This window comes from Leptosomus discolor, chromosome 2, assembly GCF_034619465.1.
Source record: "Leptosomus discolor isolate bLepDis1 chromosome 2, bLepDis1.hap2, whole genome shotgun sequence".
In the NCBI taxonomy this organism is placed as follows: domain Eukaryota; kingdom Metazoa; phylum Chordata; class Aves; order Leptosomiformes; family Leptosomidae; genus Leptosomus; species Leptosomus discolor.
The window spans coordinates 2,389,612-2,404,454 of NC_141392.1; the positions used below are offsets into that span (position 1 = coordinate 2,389,612).

The 14,843-nt window shown below is 54.4% G+C and overlaps 1 protein-coding gene across 1 annotated transcript in view; it reads right to left on the reverse strand.

The window, feature by feature from the left end:
* Positions 1 to 12,896: 12,896 nt before the first annotated feature.
* The window catches only part of MDGA1 (MAM domain containing glycosylphosphatidylinositol anchor 1), a 143,304-nt gene continuing 141,357 nt past the window's right edge, over positions 12,897 to 14,843 (reverse strand). The window contains exons 16-17 of the mRNA XM_086460540.1: positions 14,279 to 14,387; positions 12,897 to 12,988 (exon numbers count right to left, since the gene is read on the reverse strand). Coding sequence (XP_086316666.1) covers positions 12,897 to 12,988; positions 14,279 to 14,387 — 201 coding nt within the window. The remainder of the gene's footprint in view (positions 12,989 to 14,278; positions 14,388 to 14,843) is intronic.

The following is a 14,843-nucleotide window of genomic DNA, read 5'->3' on the forward strand; positions in this document are numbered from 1 at the left end:
TCACAGGGGCTGGCAGGGTGCTGCTGCTGCGGTGGGCTGTAGCTACAGCCCATATCTCTAAATCTTCTCTGCTTTTTAGGTCACTTTGTTCTGCTTATAAATCCCGGCCTTGTCATACAAGCCATAAATCTTCCTCTCCAGTCAGCACCGTTTATTTTTTCTCTGGTCTTGTTAAAATAACAGGGTCAGAATGTTTAAAATCCAAATTGTTGCATTTGCTGCAGTTTTGGCTCATGGTAAGTGCTCTCTTCCTCTCTGGTAAACTGACACAGACTCACGGCCAGACAGGGCTGCTTGGGAGCTTGAGGGGAGAGAGGAACGGGGGCGGGGAAAGGGGTCCAAATGATGTGCTGAAATGATCTGCCGTTCACATAGCCCTCACACGTGCGCACGATCCCCTGCGTGCGTGTAGCACACCCAGGGCACCTACATGCACGCAGCCTCGCCTTCCCCGCTTTCACATACCTCCCGCCTTGCTGGCACCCTGCACCTGCCTTCCCCGAGGCACAGCCTTGCATAGAGCAGAGCTGCATCTCCTCCCTCCACCCCTGACCCCCGTATCCACCCCCAAATACCTGGCGGGGAAACCACAAAAGTGGTTCCTACCCTCCCCCTTTTGCTAAGCAGGACTCTCTTCACCCAGACCTGGTCCCTGCCGTCCCACCTCAGTGCTCTGTGGCTTTCCACCCGCCCCAGCGCCTGCAGCACCTTCTCCGCCACATCTTTACCCAGCTCTTCTCCTCCCCGCTTCCTGCAAGATGCTGCTGGGTCCCCAGCTGGGAGGAGCAGCACCTCTCCTCCGCTGCCTGCCTGGGGAAGGGGAAGAGACCCTGTGAGAGTTGGGCACAGCAAGAAACAGCCTCTGCTAAGCACCAGGCACCAGGGCAGCCCCGCCACGAGGCTGCCCACAAGGCGTGGGTGACGGTGCAAAGCCAGGGCTCCTGTGCTCCGCCAGCCAGGAGCCTGCAGAAGGGCAGTGGAGCAGCCCTGTGGATCTGCATTACAGTCTTACTCTTCTTAATGACGGCGCAACTCGTGTTTCTGCAGGTTTCATGTGGAGGGCTGTACTCACTTGAGCATGCAGTCAATACTCCTTTCGCTCTTCATCACTCACTGCCTGGCTCCAGGCTTTATTTATTGCACAGCATCAAATCACCCAGCCAAAGACAAAACGGCTCGCTCCCTCGTGGCCTTTTTTGGTGGGCGTTCGCAGTGATCGGGGTTTGACAAAATTAGCATTGCTTCTACCTTTGGAGGCGACAGGGCTGTCTGCAGTGCGTGCAGGAGGGGCTGAGCCGCAGCAGCCGTACGATCAATAGTACAGAGCACCTTGCAGGAACAGCCTGGACCTCAGTCTAGTTTCTAATCTGCCAGCACATCCTCTTCTCCCTCAGGGAAGAATTGCAACATGAAGTCCAGGAATGTATTAGTGTGGGGGTTGTGAGAATGGCTGCGGATAGGGTATAAGGCATAGACACAAAATAAAGGGTAAGGGCTGGGTTATCAGAGGTACTTCTCAGTGGGGGCGCCCTGTTCGAGAGAGCCAGAGCCCGTGCTTTTAGTGTACGTCTCATTTTATAGCTGACGCACGCTGACCCAGTGTTGGGACATCTAGAACAGGCGGAATTGACAACTAATGACAAAACCACAAAGTGACAGAACAGAAGATCAGCGACTGGAGCAGACCCCAGCGCTCTGGGTGATATTTCCCAACCTTACGTGTTCCTTCTCTGCCCACCCCCTCCTCATTTACCTCCCAGCCTGTGCAAGACACGAAGCCAGGTTCCTGCAAACCTCAGCCTGCTTTCCTGCCCAGCCTCAGACCTGTTCTGGCGCGGGTGCTAAAGAAGGGGGAGCCCTGAGGAGAAGTCACGGCATAGTTGGACTCTGTGTCTCAACATCTGCATGACAAGGGTGAGCTGAACTTGTGCAGGAGTGACAGGGATGAATGCTATGTGTATGCATATATATGCACACACACACACACATATATATATATGTATTTGTTTAATAATATTTTCCATCTTTAAGACCTAAAGCTCCACAGTAATTCCCATACCCAGCTCCCTCCAGGCTCTCATCCGGAGCAGTTATTTTTCATTACGAGGGAGAATAAAGGAAGCATTTACTAGGCATGATTACCTTCCTCTGAAAGGACCAGGCATCTGCTTTGCCGGTGGGTTCCACGACTGCTGGCTGTGAGGGGACCACAGGAGGCAGAAATACTGGGTTGGCTGGGAGGACCCTTTTGCATTGCTTTGAGCCCCGTCCCAGACTTTCTGCAGGCAGCCCAAGGTGCCGCTGACTCAGCGCCGTTAACACCAGCAGAAGCGGAGGGTACGGCCGTAGCTTGTGTGATCCGCCAGACCGCAGTCCGTGCAGGTACCCGGGTGCTGTTTTAATGTCGTAGCCTCTGTGGAGCTGCAGCCAACAGCTGCAGACTGCGGCATGTAAAACAAAACAACGTTTGGCGCTCACATCCAGTTCTCTTACTGTAACCACAGTGCTGGGGTAAGGCAATTTTTACGTTACCTGAGTAGATCTCTTGGCACAGAGAAGACACCTTCACCCAAGAGCATCTTAGGCATCCTGTGGGCCGCGGCTGGCATTGCCAATTCCCTGACGGGCCCATGGAGCAGCTGGACCCATGCTGGAGACCTCGGGATGGAGGCGAGTAGCAGGACAAGGGGACCTGGTGCCACACGGACATCCCACAGCTGCTGGCTTGTTTGACTCCTACTAGTTTTAGAGCTGCTGCCCCATTTCGTCTCCTTGCAGGAGAGGCCAAGAGCAAAGGACAGAAGAGGACCAGCTTTGCTCGGTGGTGGCAGCAGGAGCCAGCAGCCTCAATAGCTGCAAGCCTGGAGAGGGAAGGAGAGGTTTGGGAAAGGCAGCAGCAGCGCTGGGTGAGGGCACAGAAAGGGAGGGCTCTGCACCGCCCACCCCGTGCTCCCTTCACGAGGCTCCCCCACCACGAAGTGCCCCAAACCTGCCTCTGCCATGTTCTATGCCCAGCCCCCGTGGTGGGACTTGAGCAAAAATGAGAAGCCCTCCCCAAGGGACCTAACCAGACATTTTAGGAAGACCCGAGGGTCACGCACCGGCACGTCCCTCAGTGTTAGGCAGCAATATGAGGTCCTCCCTACCCCAGCCACGGCGAGCACAAACGGCAGGGCGCACCTCGTCATCCCGACCCAGCACAGAGGGACACACAGGCTCACCCACTCGAGTACTGCAGCTTTATTTGAATGAAACAATCCACGTTGACAGTCTATAGGTTACACGGCGGCTGTGTCAGGGTTGGGGGCCGGGGGGGGGTGGGGGTGGGGGGGTGGGGAGGTGGATGAGGCGATGCTTATAAAACATCTCACCCTGTTTAAAAGGTTCAGTTCAGTCCCTTTGTGTTTTTTTGTGCTTTTCACGTTGTGGACGGCTTGGTATCGGGGTGGCGAGAGGGTCCCAGCTCCGCTCAATGATGGTGACGGCGCCCTATGAGATGGGAAGCAGGGACAGGACAAGGCGTGGAGGTGATGAGGGGAGTGGGTGGAGAATGGGCCTCTGTTCCAGGGTCCCCCACCCAGGATATGGATGGGAAAAGAAACACAAGACACCAGAGGACCCCCCCCATCCTCCATAGTATGCCCAAATACACAGATTCTGTGTGTATCTCCTTTTGGGGGTGTGTTTCTAAATGCTTCCGTCAGGTCAACACATAACTTTCTACTGGCCTTGGTGACCTGGAAGCATGAGGGTGACATAGTCCCGCTGGCACTGGATCCCACTGAAGTGGCTCACCGTTGGGCCTGAGCTGGTTCTCCCTGCGCCTCGCAAGCTGAGGACGGGATTTTGGTGTGATCCCCTTCTATGGGATCCAGGGATGAAGTCTGCTGCTGATCTCTCCAGGCTGGGAACGAAAACACTTGGTGGCGGGGTGGAGTGAGGAAGAGTGGGGCGGAAACACTGTCTGGTGCTCACTTCTGGCCAGAGGCAGGAGGTGCCACAGTGGTTTCCCCACGAGACAGATGTATATTGGGTGACGGCACCTTTCCTCCACTATGTGCACTGCGGTACACGCAGGAGGGTTTTGTCTGGGGAAAAAAGACCCAAGCAAAACCACGCTGGCGGCAAATTTTCCATCCCATCCGGAGATTCGAGATTGTCTCCGTGCGGTCAGGCAAGGGCTGTGACCAAAACCACAGAGAAGAGCCACGTACCTGGCAGCATCCACAGCTTTTGCGGAATGTCCTGAGAGATGAACGCACGCTGTGGAGCCCTCTGGGGTAAGACGGTAAATCTAGAAGATCCCAAGAACTGGGGAGACAGGCCAAGCTCATCTATTTGAAAGCACTGACACTAAGCCACTTTACCCGGCGTTGATGACAACCGTTACATCAATGCTCTCAGGAGCTGGGGATGGGCAGCAGAGAAGGACAAGCATCAAGGTCTGATGAGAGGAAAAAGTCACCTCCAGCAAACTCTGAGAGAGTCTTCTTGTCCCAGGATGTTACATACCAGCCCCTCCCAGGAAAAGAAAAAACAAATAAATGCACAGGAAAACTCCTTTGCTCCCAGTCTGTAAACACCTTCCCCCATCGGCATCTGAATTTTCCCAGGGAAACCCCCAGAGCTCACAAGTCCCTCGTTCCCCCAGTTTCTGCGAGGTACATGCTGCTGCCTGTACGAAAGACCTAAATACTGCCCCGAGTCGATGCTTGTGGCATGTCAAAGACAGAATGAAATCAATTTTCTCCTCTCGCCACGATTTGGGTGCTGGCTGAGCTGACCGTGCTGCTACGGCCTCTTCCTGACTGTCGCTCTGTCTTGGTGATCCCTGTAGCTGGTTCTCGAGAACAAGGCCCAGTGAGACAAGACGCACCAACTGCCCCCACCTTGGCGGGTGCTCAGAGCTGGGGGGTGGGCAGTGGGAGAACGGAAAGGTGGGGACTGGATGGAGAGGCTGCTGCCTCCAAAAGGGGCTCTCAGGTCCCGTCTCCTCCCTGCCGCGCTGCCGGCAGCTGCAGCACGCCCACACCTCAGGTTTCAGCTCTGATCCCTTTACAAGCTGCTAAGATAAACACTTTACCAGCGCTGGACCGCCACAGTGCGAGCAGCCCCTGGAGACAGCTCCATCTCAGCGCCACGTTATGTGTAACACCAAAAGAAAACCAGTTGGTGCCCGCCTGCAGAGGCTGCAACGCAGACAGGGAGGTGGGGCTGCACTTGCTCTTGGCTGGGTTGGGCTCAGCCCGTGCCCTGAGCAGCTGTAACGCTGAGTGCAAAGGAGTCACTGGTCACCCACAGCGGCCGAGCAGGACTGCTGGCATCTGGCGTGTTCCAGCTCCTACCCAGGGCCTGCCTTGGCTGATTATCCGAGTTATACCACGGTTAGGCAGCTCTGAACACCTAGGAGTAACTCTCCATTATCAGAGCTGTGTTGTACGCCACTGAAAGCCACTAAATGGCAGGACCAGAGCCCAGCTCCCTCAGCCAAAGCAGACCTTGGTTTGCTAGCAGCAGCAGCAGGTCTTTTATCTTCCTCCAGACTTGGCTGGTGGGCAGGACCTATGCATCTGCAGGGCGGCAGAGCAGCCGGGTACCCTTCACTTGGCTCAATCCTTCAGGCAAGGACCTGGCTCTTACAGCATAAAGCACATCCAGTGCCATGAGCTTTGGGCGCTGGCACTGCTGGGGCTGCCAGCGCTGTGTGAGGGCTGTCCAGCCTCATTACGCTGAGTTTAGACCACCCTGGGGGTGGAATCTCCCACTGTAAGCTAAGCATTCATACCAAATTCCCCTTTAGGACAACAGTTAATGGAAGCACCAAACTTTGCCTCGTTCCACAGGAACAAATGGCTTATAGGCCATACCAAACCCATGCACAGCCTGGATATACCACAGACCTTCACAGCTCTCCACAAAAAAAACCTCTATTCCCCCAGCTCTACCTTTGCAACAGCTGCCAGCAAAGACAGCATCCCTCCCTCTCCCCTTCTCTTGTTCTTTGCCCCGTGCTGGAAAACCCTCACCATGAAAGGCAGCAGAGTGAAAGGCAGTGCCCATGTGCCGGGACCTGAGTGCTGACTCCCGTTGCGGCTTCCCCGAGGGATCACCGGTAGGAGCACAGAGGGTTGCTCGGCTTCTTCACGCGCAGATGGGCTGAAGATCTGGAGCTCAATCAGCGCATTTTCCTAGTACAGGTCCAGCTCGGAAGCCTGGTCTAAGGGCTTTTCTTCACTCTCCACTGCCTAGCATCTGAGCTGCTACAGGTCAGGGCCTGCTGCCTGCCACCAGTGAAATGAAGGACAATGCAATGTGGAGCTTGTCTTTCCCCTCTCCTTTTCACGTATAACGTGAACAAGCTCCGTTCCATCCTCTCGGCCACCCACGGGGCTGTTGTGAGCCCTCTTTTGCCTCTGATGAAGCCAGGATGTGCCCCACGCTAGGTCCCTGATGGAGCCAACACGTGCCCTGAGGTACTCCCATCTTCTCGCTCCACCACCACCACCACCACCACCACCACCCAGGCAGCCCTACCAGCCCCTCGGGCTGTGCCAGGGTTGGGGAGGGAGCAGGATGAAGAAGCTGCCAGACCAGATCTAGGCAATGCAGAACGTAACTAGTGCCAGAGGCACTTCTCAGCGGGGCTGAGCCCTCCCATCACCTGCAGCCACACAGCACAGGGACGCAGTGAGCCCTGCTAGTGTGCTCTCAGTCTCTGGAGCCCTCTTTCCTTTTGAGGAAAGATGCTGGATGGCAAAGCAACCGAGTATGCACCGTAGCCCCAACTCAGGGTCTAGATGGCAGGCACACACCTCACTCAGCCAAAATGGAGCAGGACGGCAAGAGGTGTCCTGCAGACTGCAGCTCTCTGCAAGCAGCATCCCCTCCCTCTTCGGAAAGGCAGGTTGGGTGAAGGTGGCCCTGGGCTCTCCCGCAGTTCTCCTTGTGATGTTTAAGGCCTCCAGGGCACAAGTGGCTGTCCCTGGTTTGATGTGACCGTAGCAGGCTGTCAGCAGCCATCAGAAGACCCCAGAATCGCCCTGTGGTGGGCTAGGTGGCGGCAGACAGCGATCCAGACTGGCATCTGTCTTACTCACAAAGGCAGCGCTGGAAAACACATACACACCACAGCTGTCATTTGGGATGCGGAGTGTACCAGGGCTATTCAACTCCCTGCTGGAAACCACCAGCTGCCAGTTATTACCACGAGCTGTAAATGGGGTCCTGTTAAAAGGCAATTTCCAGAGCTCTCCAGCACGTGTTTTTCTGCTAAATGCCTTTTGGCTGCATTAAACACTTGCCCAGGCTGAGCAGCAGGAGCAGCTACCTGTGGGGGCAAAGCCAACACACCAGGTGGCAACACCTGGCTTCTCCTGCAGCCTTGCACAGGGTCCTGCTGCTGCACGCTTCGTGCCTTTGCGAACAGGGCTGCACCCCCATTGAGGGCAGCCCGGGCAAGACAAGAGGTCAGGGCAGTTTAACGCAGAAAGGGGGACCAAAACCGGGCTGTGCCATAGGCAGGAGCGTGAGGAGGCCTCTTTTGCACAGAGGTACTCACAATGCTGCTCCTTGTCCTCGATAAAAGCAGGGTCCTGCGCCCTGGGTGCGAGAGTTGGGCATCGCTTGGCACGGTGGTACCGTGTCCCACCGCACCCGGCTTAAAGCGCAGAGCTGTGTCCCTCCGGGCTGTTGCGAGGCTGTCCAAAGGCAGCCAGGGAATTCTGGGGAAAGGATGGGCATCTGCACGGCTCTGACAGAGGAAGGGGAGTGAAACAGCAACACCCTGATGCGGCAACTCCCTGAGCTCTCTGCTTTAAGGCAAAAGTTGGGTCTGTGTGAGTGGGGTGAGGTGACACCATTGACCCATCGAGGATGGAAAACGCCCTGGTTCCTTTTTTCTGTCGCTGCCTGGGGCAGGTGAGGGTCCCTCAGAGCAGCATGAAGGACGCCCTGGCTGTCCCCACAGGTAAAACTCCCTGCCTCAGCCTCTCCGAGAGCTCAGGGGGAGCAGGGCTTGCTCCTGCCAGTGCCTTGCACGGTGATGGTGCGATGGAGGCACGCTGCTCCTACCAGCGCCGCTGGCCGCTCCACTGACGGCCCATCCCAGGCTGAGAAGCAGAGGGCACCAACCCAAAAGCAGGGTGCTTGCCCTGCCGGAGAATGACAGGGAGGGGCTGAGGAGGAGGAGAAATCCAGACCCTGTCTCTCCCTTTGGTACCAAAGCGTTTTCGTGTCGTTCTGGAGTAGCGCACCCACAGGAGTTCATATATAAAGAAATTAAATTACTGTACTTTGAACAGCAACAGGGAATAAAACACAATTGGTATCATCTTTACTACACTCATTCATACATCCATAAACGATTTTTGCAAGAAATTTACCAGCCTAAACAGCTGAATCCCCCCCCTACTTTTTCCCTGATTCCCACCCTATTTCCTTCCCAAAGAAAGCCGCTTCCCAGAAGAAGGGCTCCCTATCACGCCGCACAGCTCTGCTGGGGCAGCTCTGCAGGCATGCCCATCGCAACACGCCACCTGGGGAGCTCCCAAACCGTCTGTTCACTACGCAAAGTTTTTCATAGAGGTGAAACGGGTTTTCCCTCTCATATGGCGGGGAAGGGTTGCGCTCAGGCGTTGCAAATTACTTAACTCCACATCAAATGAAAGATATTAGCTCCAGCGCTTTCCCGTGGCTGATCTACGTGGAAGAAAAATAGTCTATTACTATTATCAGCCAGGAGTTGCTTTTCAGAGCAAGTGGTAGGAATTGATGTTCACATTGTTAAAAGCCATGGATTAAAGTCCTGTTGATGACCTGTTATTGGGAACTGCACTGAACGGTGGAAAATTATAATAAAAAAGTATATTTTTCAGAATACAAGGAACAACTATAAAAGAGGTTTCAAATGGAAGTTTCTTTGTACGCCCCACTTGTAACTACACAGTAGCATTCACTACTTCTGATATCTACAACTTACACCCAAGAGCCTGCACACTCACATATTTTCTGTTTTATACCCTGAAAAAAAAAAGAAATTGAGTATATATTGGCTAACACCCACACAGCATTCTTCCTAATGTATTTCTACAACTACCAAGCAGAGATCTCCTTGTAAATAAAAGCAGTCTCTTAAATTTATATTGCACTTTTCTTCTGCGGGGACTTCCATACTATGTACAGGAATAATCTCCACCAGCACTGAAATGCAGCCACTTCTGGAGCGGAATGAAGCAGCTACTCGATAGGCACAGAGCAACATAAAACATCAGGGAGAGAAACATAATGTTGGGACTGCAACAGACATTTAAGAAGACAGTCTGTAATTAAGTTTAAGGACTGTAATTTAGCCAGAACACTGTGAAAACTGTGAGGGGATCTTTAATTGCAAGCAGCAAGGAGCATGGCTTTATATGTCACCTGGGATGCATTACCACCGCGAGGAGAATTGCCCCCTCAAGCGTGGGGTAGTAAACCACAACTACCACTGCCCTCAGAAAGGAGGGACACTGCCTCCCCCCCCCCCCCCCCTCATCACTGAACAGCTTCTCATCCTTGCTGCTTGAAGTGCCTCTTCCCTATCCTCTCTCAGCGCATCTGCCAGGGAAACGAGGTCCTTTCTTTCGTCCTTGCTGCTTCTGAGAAGCTGAGGCACTTGGATTAATGACTTTTCCCCCCAAACTCACCGCCAGCTGCTTTCTAGCCAGAGATCAAGGAGCAGAGGTCTCAGTAGGAAGGGGCTCCCCAAGACTTTTACTGAAGCTGATGGGCCCATGCTTGACCGCAGGAGAAGGTTTCACCTCCGGCTGGGGCGATCTGCTTGATCTGCCCTGGATCCGCTGCCACCAACAGGCTTCTTGCCCGCCGCGGGTCCGCTTGGTGAGGCACTTTCATCCTTCCTCACAGGAGCTGGCAGCAGGGCATGGAAACCTTCCCTTCAGGCGTCCCTTCCTAAAAATGCGGTGCCCTCTTCCTGACGCTTGCCTCACGGCTAACGCTTTGTCTGTGATCCTGAACCTTCAGGCTGCACCTCCCCAGCCCCGCAGCACCTCTGCCGCCCACTGAACAGCAGCAAAACATGCCCAGGCCACCCTGTCTGAGCAGCCAGTAGAAGCAAGGCCACAAAGGTCTCTGCCTCAGGGCCAAGGTGAGATGGTTGCCCTGCCTCCTACTGATGGGGAAACACTTCTATCTCCACCTTCTGCCCAGCAGAAGCCCCCTGGCACCAGCCACTCAACACAAATGTTTCGCCACTGGCAGACCAGGAGCCGTCAAGAAGCACCCAAGGGCCCCTGGAAAGCACCGTCCCTCTCCTAGGAGTGAAAGTGGACTCTTATCAGGAGTGGGCTGATGACTTCTGGCCTCCAACAAGCATGGAGGAAAGGAAGAGCACAGGACTGAAAGAACTCACATAAAAGATGATGGTAGCACTGGCTGCCCACGAAAATGACAACGGACGGCAAGAAGTAGAATCGCCGCTGGCACCCACGGCATCCCTCAGCACTGCCGGGCCCCCGGAGACACCCACAGGTCTCCTGGACTAATATGCAGTGTGACTGAAGGCTGGGCTCTGGAGGGAGGAGTGGAAACAGAAAAGACACACTCCTCATTCCTGGAGGTGGAGAAAAGCAACAGGAGTGAGGGAGACCTGTATCACCCCCTCTCGCTGTCTTGTGAGACCCCCCTCTGAAGGAGGTCCCCTTGTCCCTCAGGGCTGACGTCCTTTCTCTCTCCAGTGGTGGCTGGGGAGCATTAGTGCGGATGAATGCCCTTCCAGAAGCTAGAGAGGGATGGGTTTCAAGACTTCCAACTGGATCTCTTGGGAGTTAAGTGAGAGCTTTCCCCTTCCATCAGTGGAGGAAATGAGGCACTAGCTGTGGCTGGAAGCTGAGCCGTGCAGGAGGCAACTAATACATTCATGTGATTTTAGACAGACAGAGTTGTCTCAGAGAAGCTGATACATTAATGGGTAAGGAGACATGGTACTGGGGGCTTGTGGTGAGCGAGCTAGCTCATCGTACCCCTGTGGTGCCTCAGATATGGAGTTTGGATGGGATATCTCTTAGGGGTAGGAGTCCCGCTTGAAGGGCCAGAGCATGGGCTAGTAAACCCCAGTTCACAGTGCTGTGGGGCTCCCGGCCCTGTGCAGGGAGGTTAAGTCATGCCCAGAGCTGCTTCCAGCTGCAACAAGGCTATCACAGCTCCTACTTGGCTGGTGCAGGGCAGACCCTTCTCCTGGGGGGGTTCATCTGGAGCAGCATGTGCCTCCACCCTGAGGAAGCCAGGCCAGACCCGCTGTAGGTCTGCAGCCGAGAGACACACCAGCTTTACCCTTCCACCATGCCAGCAGGAAAAAGGTGAGTTTCCCCCACGTTCCCCTGTTCCTCAGAGGCAAACAGGGCCACAGTCCAGCACAAGCCCTTCTTTTGGGTCAAGCTTTTCACCTCCATCCTTCTTGGGTCACCGTCCTGCCCGTTCCACCTTTCAACTCCTCTGCTTTGACAGTGGAAGCCGAGGGCCTGCGAGGCTGCACATGCTGACAAAATTCAGCCACCTCTCCCCCGAGCAGCGACGCCGTGGCCACACGTCACCCTCTCTGCGGGTAACGCACCGTGCAGGCGAAAAGGCCTCGGAGGGTGAGAGGGCAGCGTCGGAGCTGCCCAAACGGCCAGCCCAGGGGCTGGGTCGTGGGCACGGGACCTGCTGCCTGGCTGAAGAAGGGTTTAATGCCTGACTCTTCCCATCATCCAAAAAAAGCTTGAGGTGGGGGAAGTTAAGCAATGGAATGAAAGACCAAAATAAATAGGTAACAAACGAGAGGCAGAGAAGCAATTCTGGACTTAGGGCTGAGGGGACTGCCATCCCAGCGTTCACAGGGGGAAGCCAATGTGCAACTGCTTCGCCCTTCCCATCTGACCCCACGCCACCTCTCGGCCCCACAGAGACACCTTTCTGCCTGCAGCTCAGACCTGCTCTCGTCGTTTCTCCACCCAGCAAGAGCGCTGAGAGAGAGAAAGAAGCACTCAAGAGGCCAACGCTGCAGCCGGATCCAGCCGGGACTTCTCCACCGCTCAAGAGTGGTCCATGGGATGGGTCCGTTCCTCCTCCATCTTCTTCAGGCTGCCGAGGGAGAAGCACAGAGCGGTGGGGAAAGGCCAAAGCAAACCACACCGAGGGAGGGGGCAATTAAATACATGAGAGCCTGGGAGATGCAGACGGATGGGAGACACCGAAGCACATGCGGCGCGAGGCAAGATGCTCCGGCCACCGGCACGCGGGGCGGCTGCTGCCCCACGGTCTTGGCCGGCGTGACTGCACGGAGCTGCAGCTGGAGTGGGGCAGCCCCAGTCAGCGGGAAAGCATGGGGAGACAAGGGGAGCACTGCGGTATATCGTCCACTAAGCTGTGGGCTCCGCAGTAAAGAAGGTAACTGTTCTGGTAGAAATTTGTGCTTTAATGTATTTTTGTTTGCTTGTTTGTTTAAAACAAGTTCCCACTTCCCTGAGGAAGCCCTGTCCGACATTCCCAAGGAAACATGGGAGTGGTTTTTTTCCTCCTTCATTTGCTCTTCTTGTTTCTTCATTCCTATTTTTTGTCTTTCATTCCTTCTTTTCTGTGTGTTTCTGTTTCTTTCCTTCCTTCCTCTCTCTCTCTCTCTTGTGCACGTGCTTTTAAAAAATTTTTGTCTTTATTTTTAAATTTTGTTCTAGGCATGACGACTTTCTCAAGGAGTGCTCCAGTTCTGAACCAGATCCCTTTGCGTGGTCATGCCTGTCAGTCTTTGGTAACATATGGACACTTTGGTGTGCCAGTGAGGAGGGTAGGAAGAGGAGCAGAGGTGGCTGAGTAGGAAAGGAGCAGGAATGTCTCGGTCCGAAGACAGGAGCGCTCGCTTGCCATCATCTGAGCAGCACGTAAAGGAAGAAAGTCAATGGGCCACAAAGACAAGGGCTGTGCAGGGCCGGGACGCTGCCTCCTGGAAGAGCAACCGCTGCCAGCCGAGAAGAGAGAAAAAGAATTAGTGATGGGATGGGCCCAGACCTCATCAGTGTCTCAGCCTCTCCTCCCACCCCGAATCATCAAATACCTCCCAGATCTGCTGGAAGATCTTTCTGGCCTTCCCTGGACGTTCTCAAGGCTTCCCAAAACGATTTGGTTTTCCAACTCGGCAGAAAAGGTTGAATCTCAGTTACTTTTGCAATCCAACCCTCCTTTCTTCCCCAGAAGATTCAACTTGAATCGAACAAAAGGTTCTGCTTGTGCTTTGTTTACAGCTTGGCCATCCTAGGCTGAAACAGACCTTTAACTGCACCTGAAATTTTGACATTTTTAGGGTCTTCAGACTTTTTTTAATTCCCGCTTCACCTTTCGGACTTCGAGGAAATTGCTGAAAGCGACTCTTCCTCAACAAGGGTTTTTTTTTTTTCCTTCAAAAATAAATACGACAAATTGAACCTTGCTCACTCACCAGTGCCTGCCTGGCTCTGGTTTGCATACTATGACCATCTGCCCTCCTGAGGCACGTTATGGAGGGCACAGGCAGGACTAAGGCACAGGGCACACCAGTGATTCCCACCCAAGGACTAACGCCTACGTACTGCTGGTGCACCCTGCCATGGCACCAACCTGTGGTGCACCTCAGTGGGCGTGGGATTGTCTCCGTTTAAACACCAGGATGGTGTGGATGGACTGGCAAGGGGCTGGTGGGGTTTAGCTCAAGCACTCACTGTCAGGATCGGGAGGTGATCTACAGCTCGGGTAGCTTGCTTCCATCCTGCATGTCCAACGTCCTGCCTGGCTGCGCCTCTCTGCTCAGAGGGCAGTGGGAAGAAGCCCAGCTCTCCTTAGTTCCAGGCCCCAAAAGGCAGCTTTTTTTTCCCTGGAGAAGGACTGACTTAACACTGCAGAGGCCATTAGAGCCTGCAGAAGGTCTTTCCCTTTCCAAAGCTCCCACACCTAGAGTTTCCAGGAAATGAGATATTGCCCGAGCCTTTAGCTGCTTGGGGATGACACCCCTAACCCAACATACTGGGGCAGACTCCAGCATGCTGGTGCCTGGCAGCACAGTTCCTACGGGATCTCGTCATTCTAACGCACAGCTGTAAAGAACAAGTTCAAGAGTCCACCAGCCCCTCTGCTGACTTCTGCTGATCGAGTCAACCACCTTGTTAGTCCCACCAACACGCCGACGTGCTCTGAAATTAGCCGTGCCTCCCTTGCACATGCATTCAGGCACGCGCTCCCACCGACTCATTTTCCTCTGAGGCAAGCACACTCTCACCTTTATTCGGTCCAATTGGCTTCCTTGGACAGTCCCCCTTTTTCAGAGTGACGTCATCGATAGCGATGTCCCCCTCATAGCTTGTGCCCCGGACACCTTCGAAGATAATCTGCAAGCAGAGCATGGGACAGAGCCCAGCGTGAGGCAGCAGTCGGGGAGGACCCTTCCCACGCTGTGGGGCTCTGCAGAGGCGAGCAGGGCACAGAGCAGATCTTATCAGGCCCCCAAGGGCATCGATTCCTCCCTGTCCCTCCAGTACTCATAGGGTCTGGAGAGCCAAACCCCACAGGACCAACCCGTGCGTGCTGAGCATTTCTAGAGCAATAAAAAAGCACGTAGAGCTCTGCTTTATTAAGCGTGCTGAACTAACAGACCAACGAACGCCGAACAACGCTTGCAAGAGTAACTAAATTCTCATTTATTATTTTAAAGTACCCAAAAGCACACCGGGCATTTTGCCACAGCGCTACAAAACTTACCAGCCTGCACGGACCCAGCTCTCACAAACCAACCTACAACAGCAAAGCAGCACGTCGGGCGAAAGCATCGGCAGTAAACCATCCAG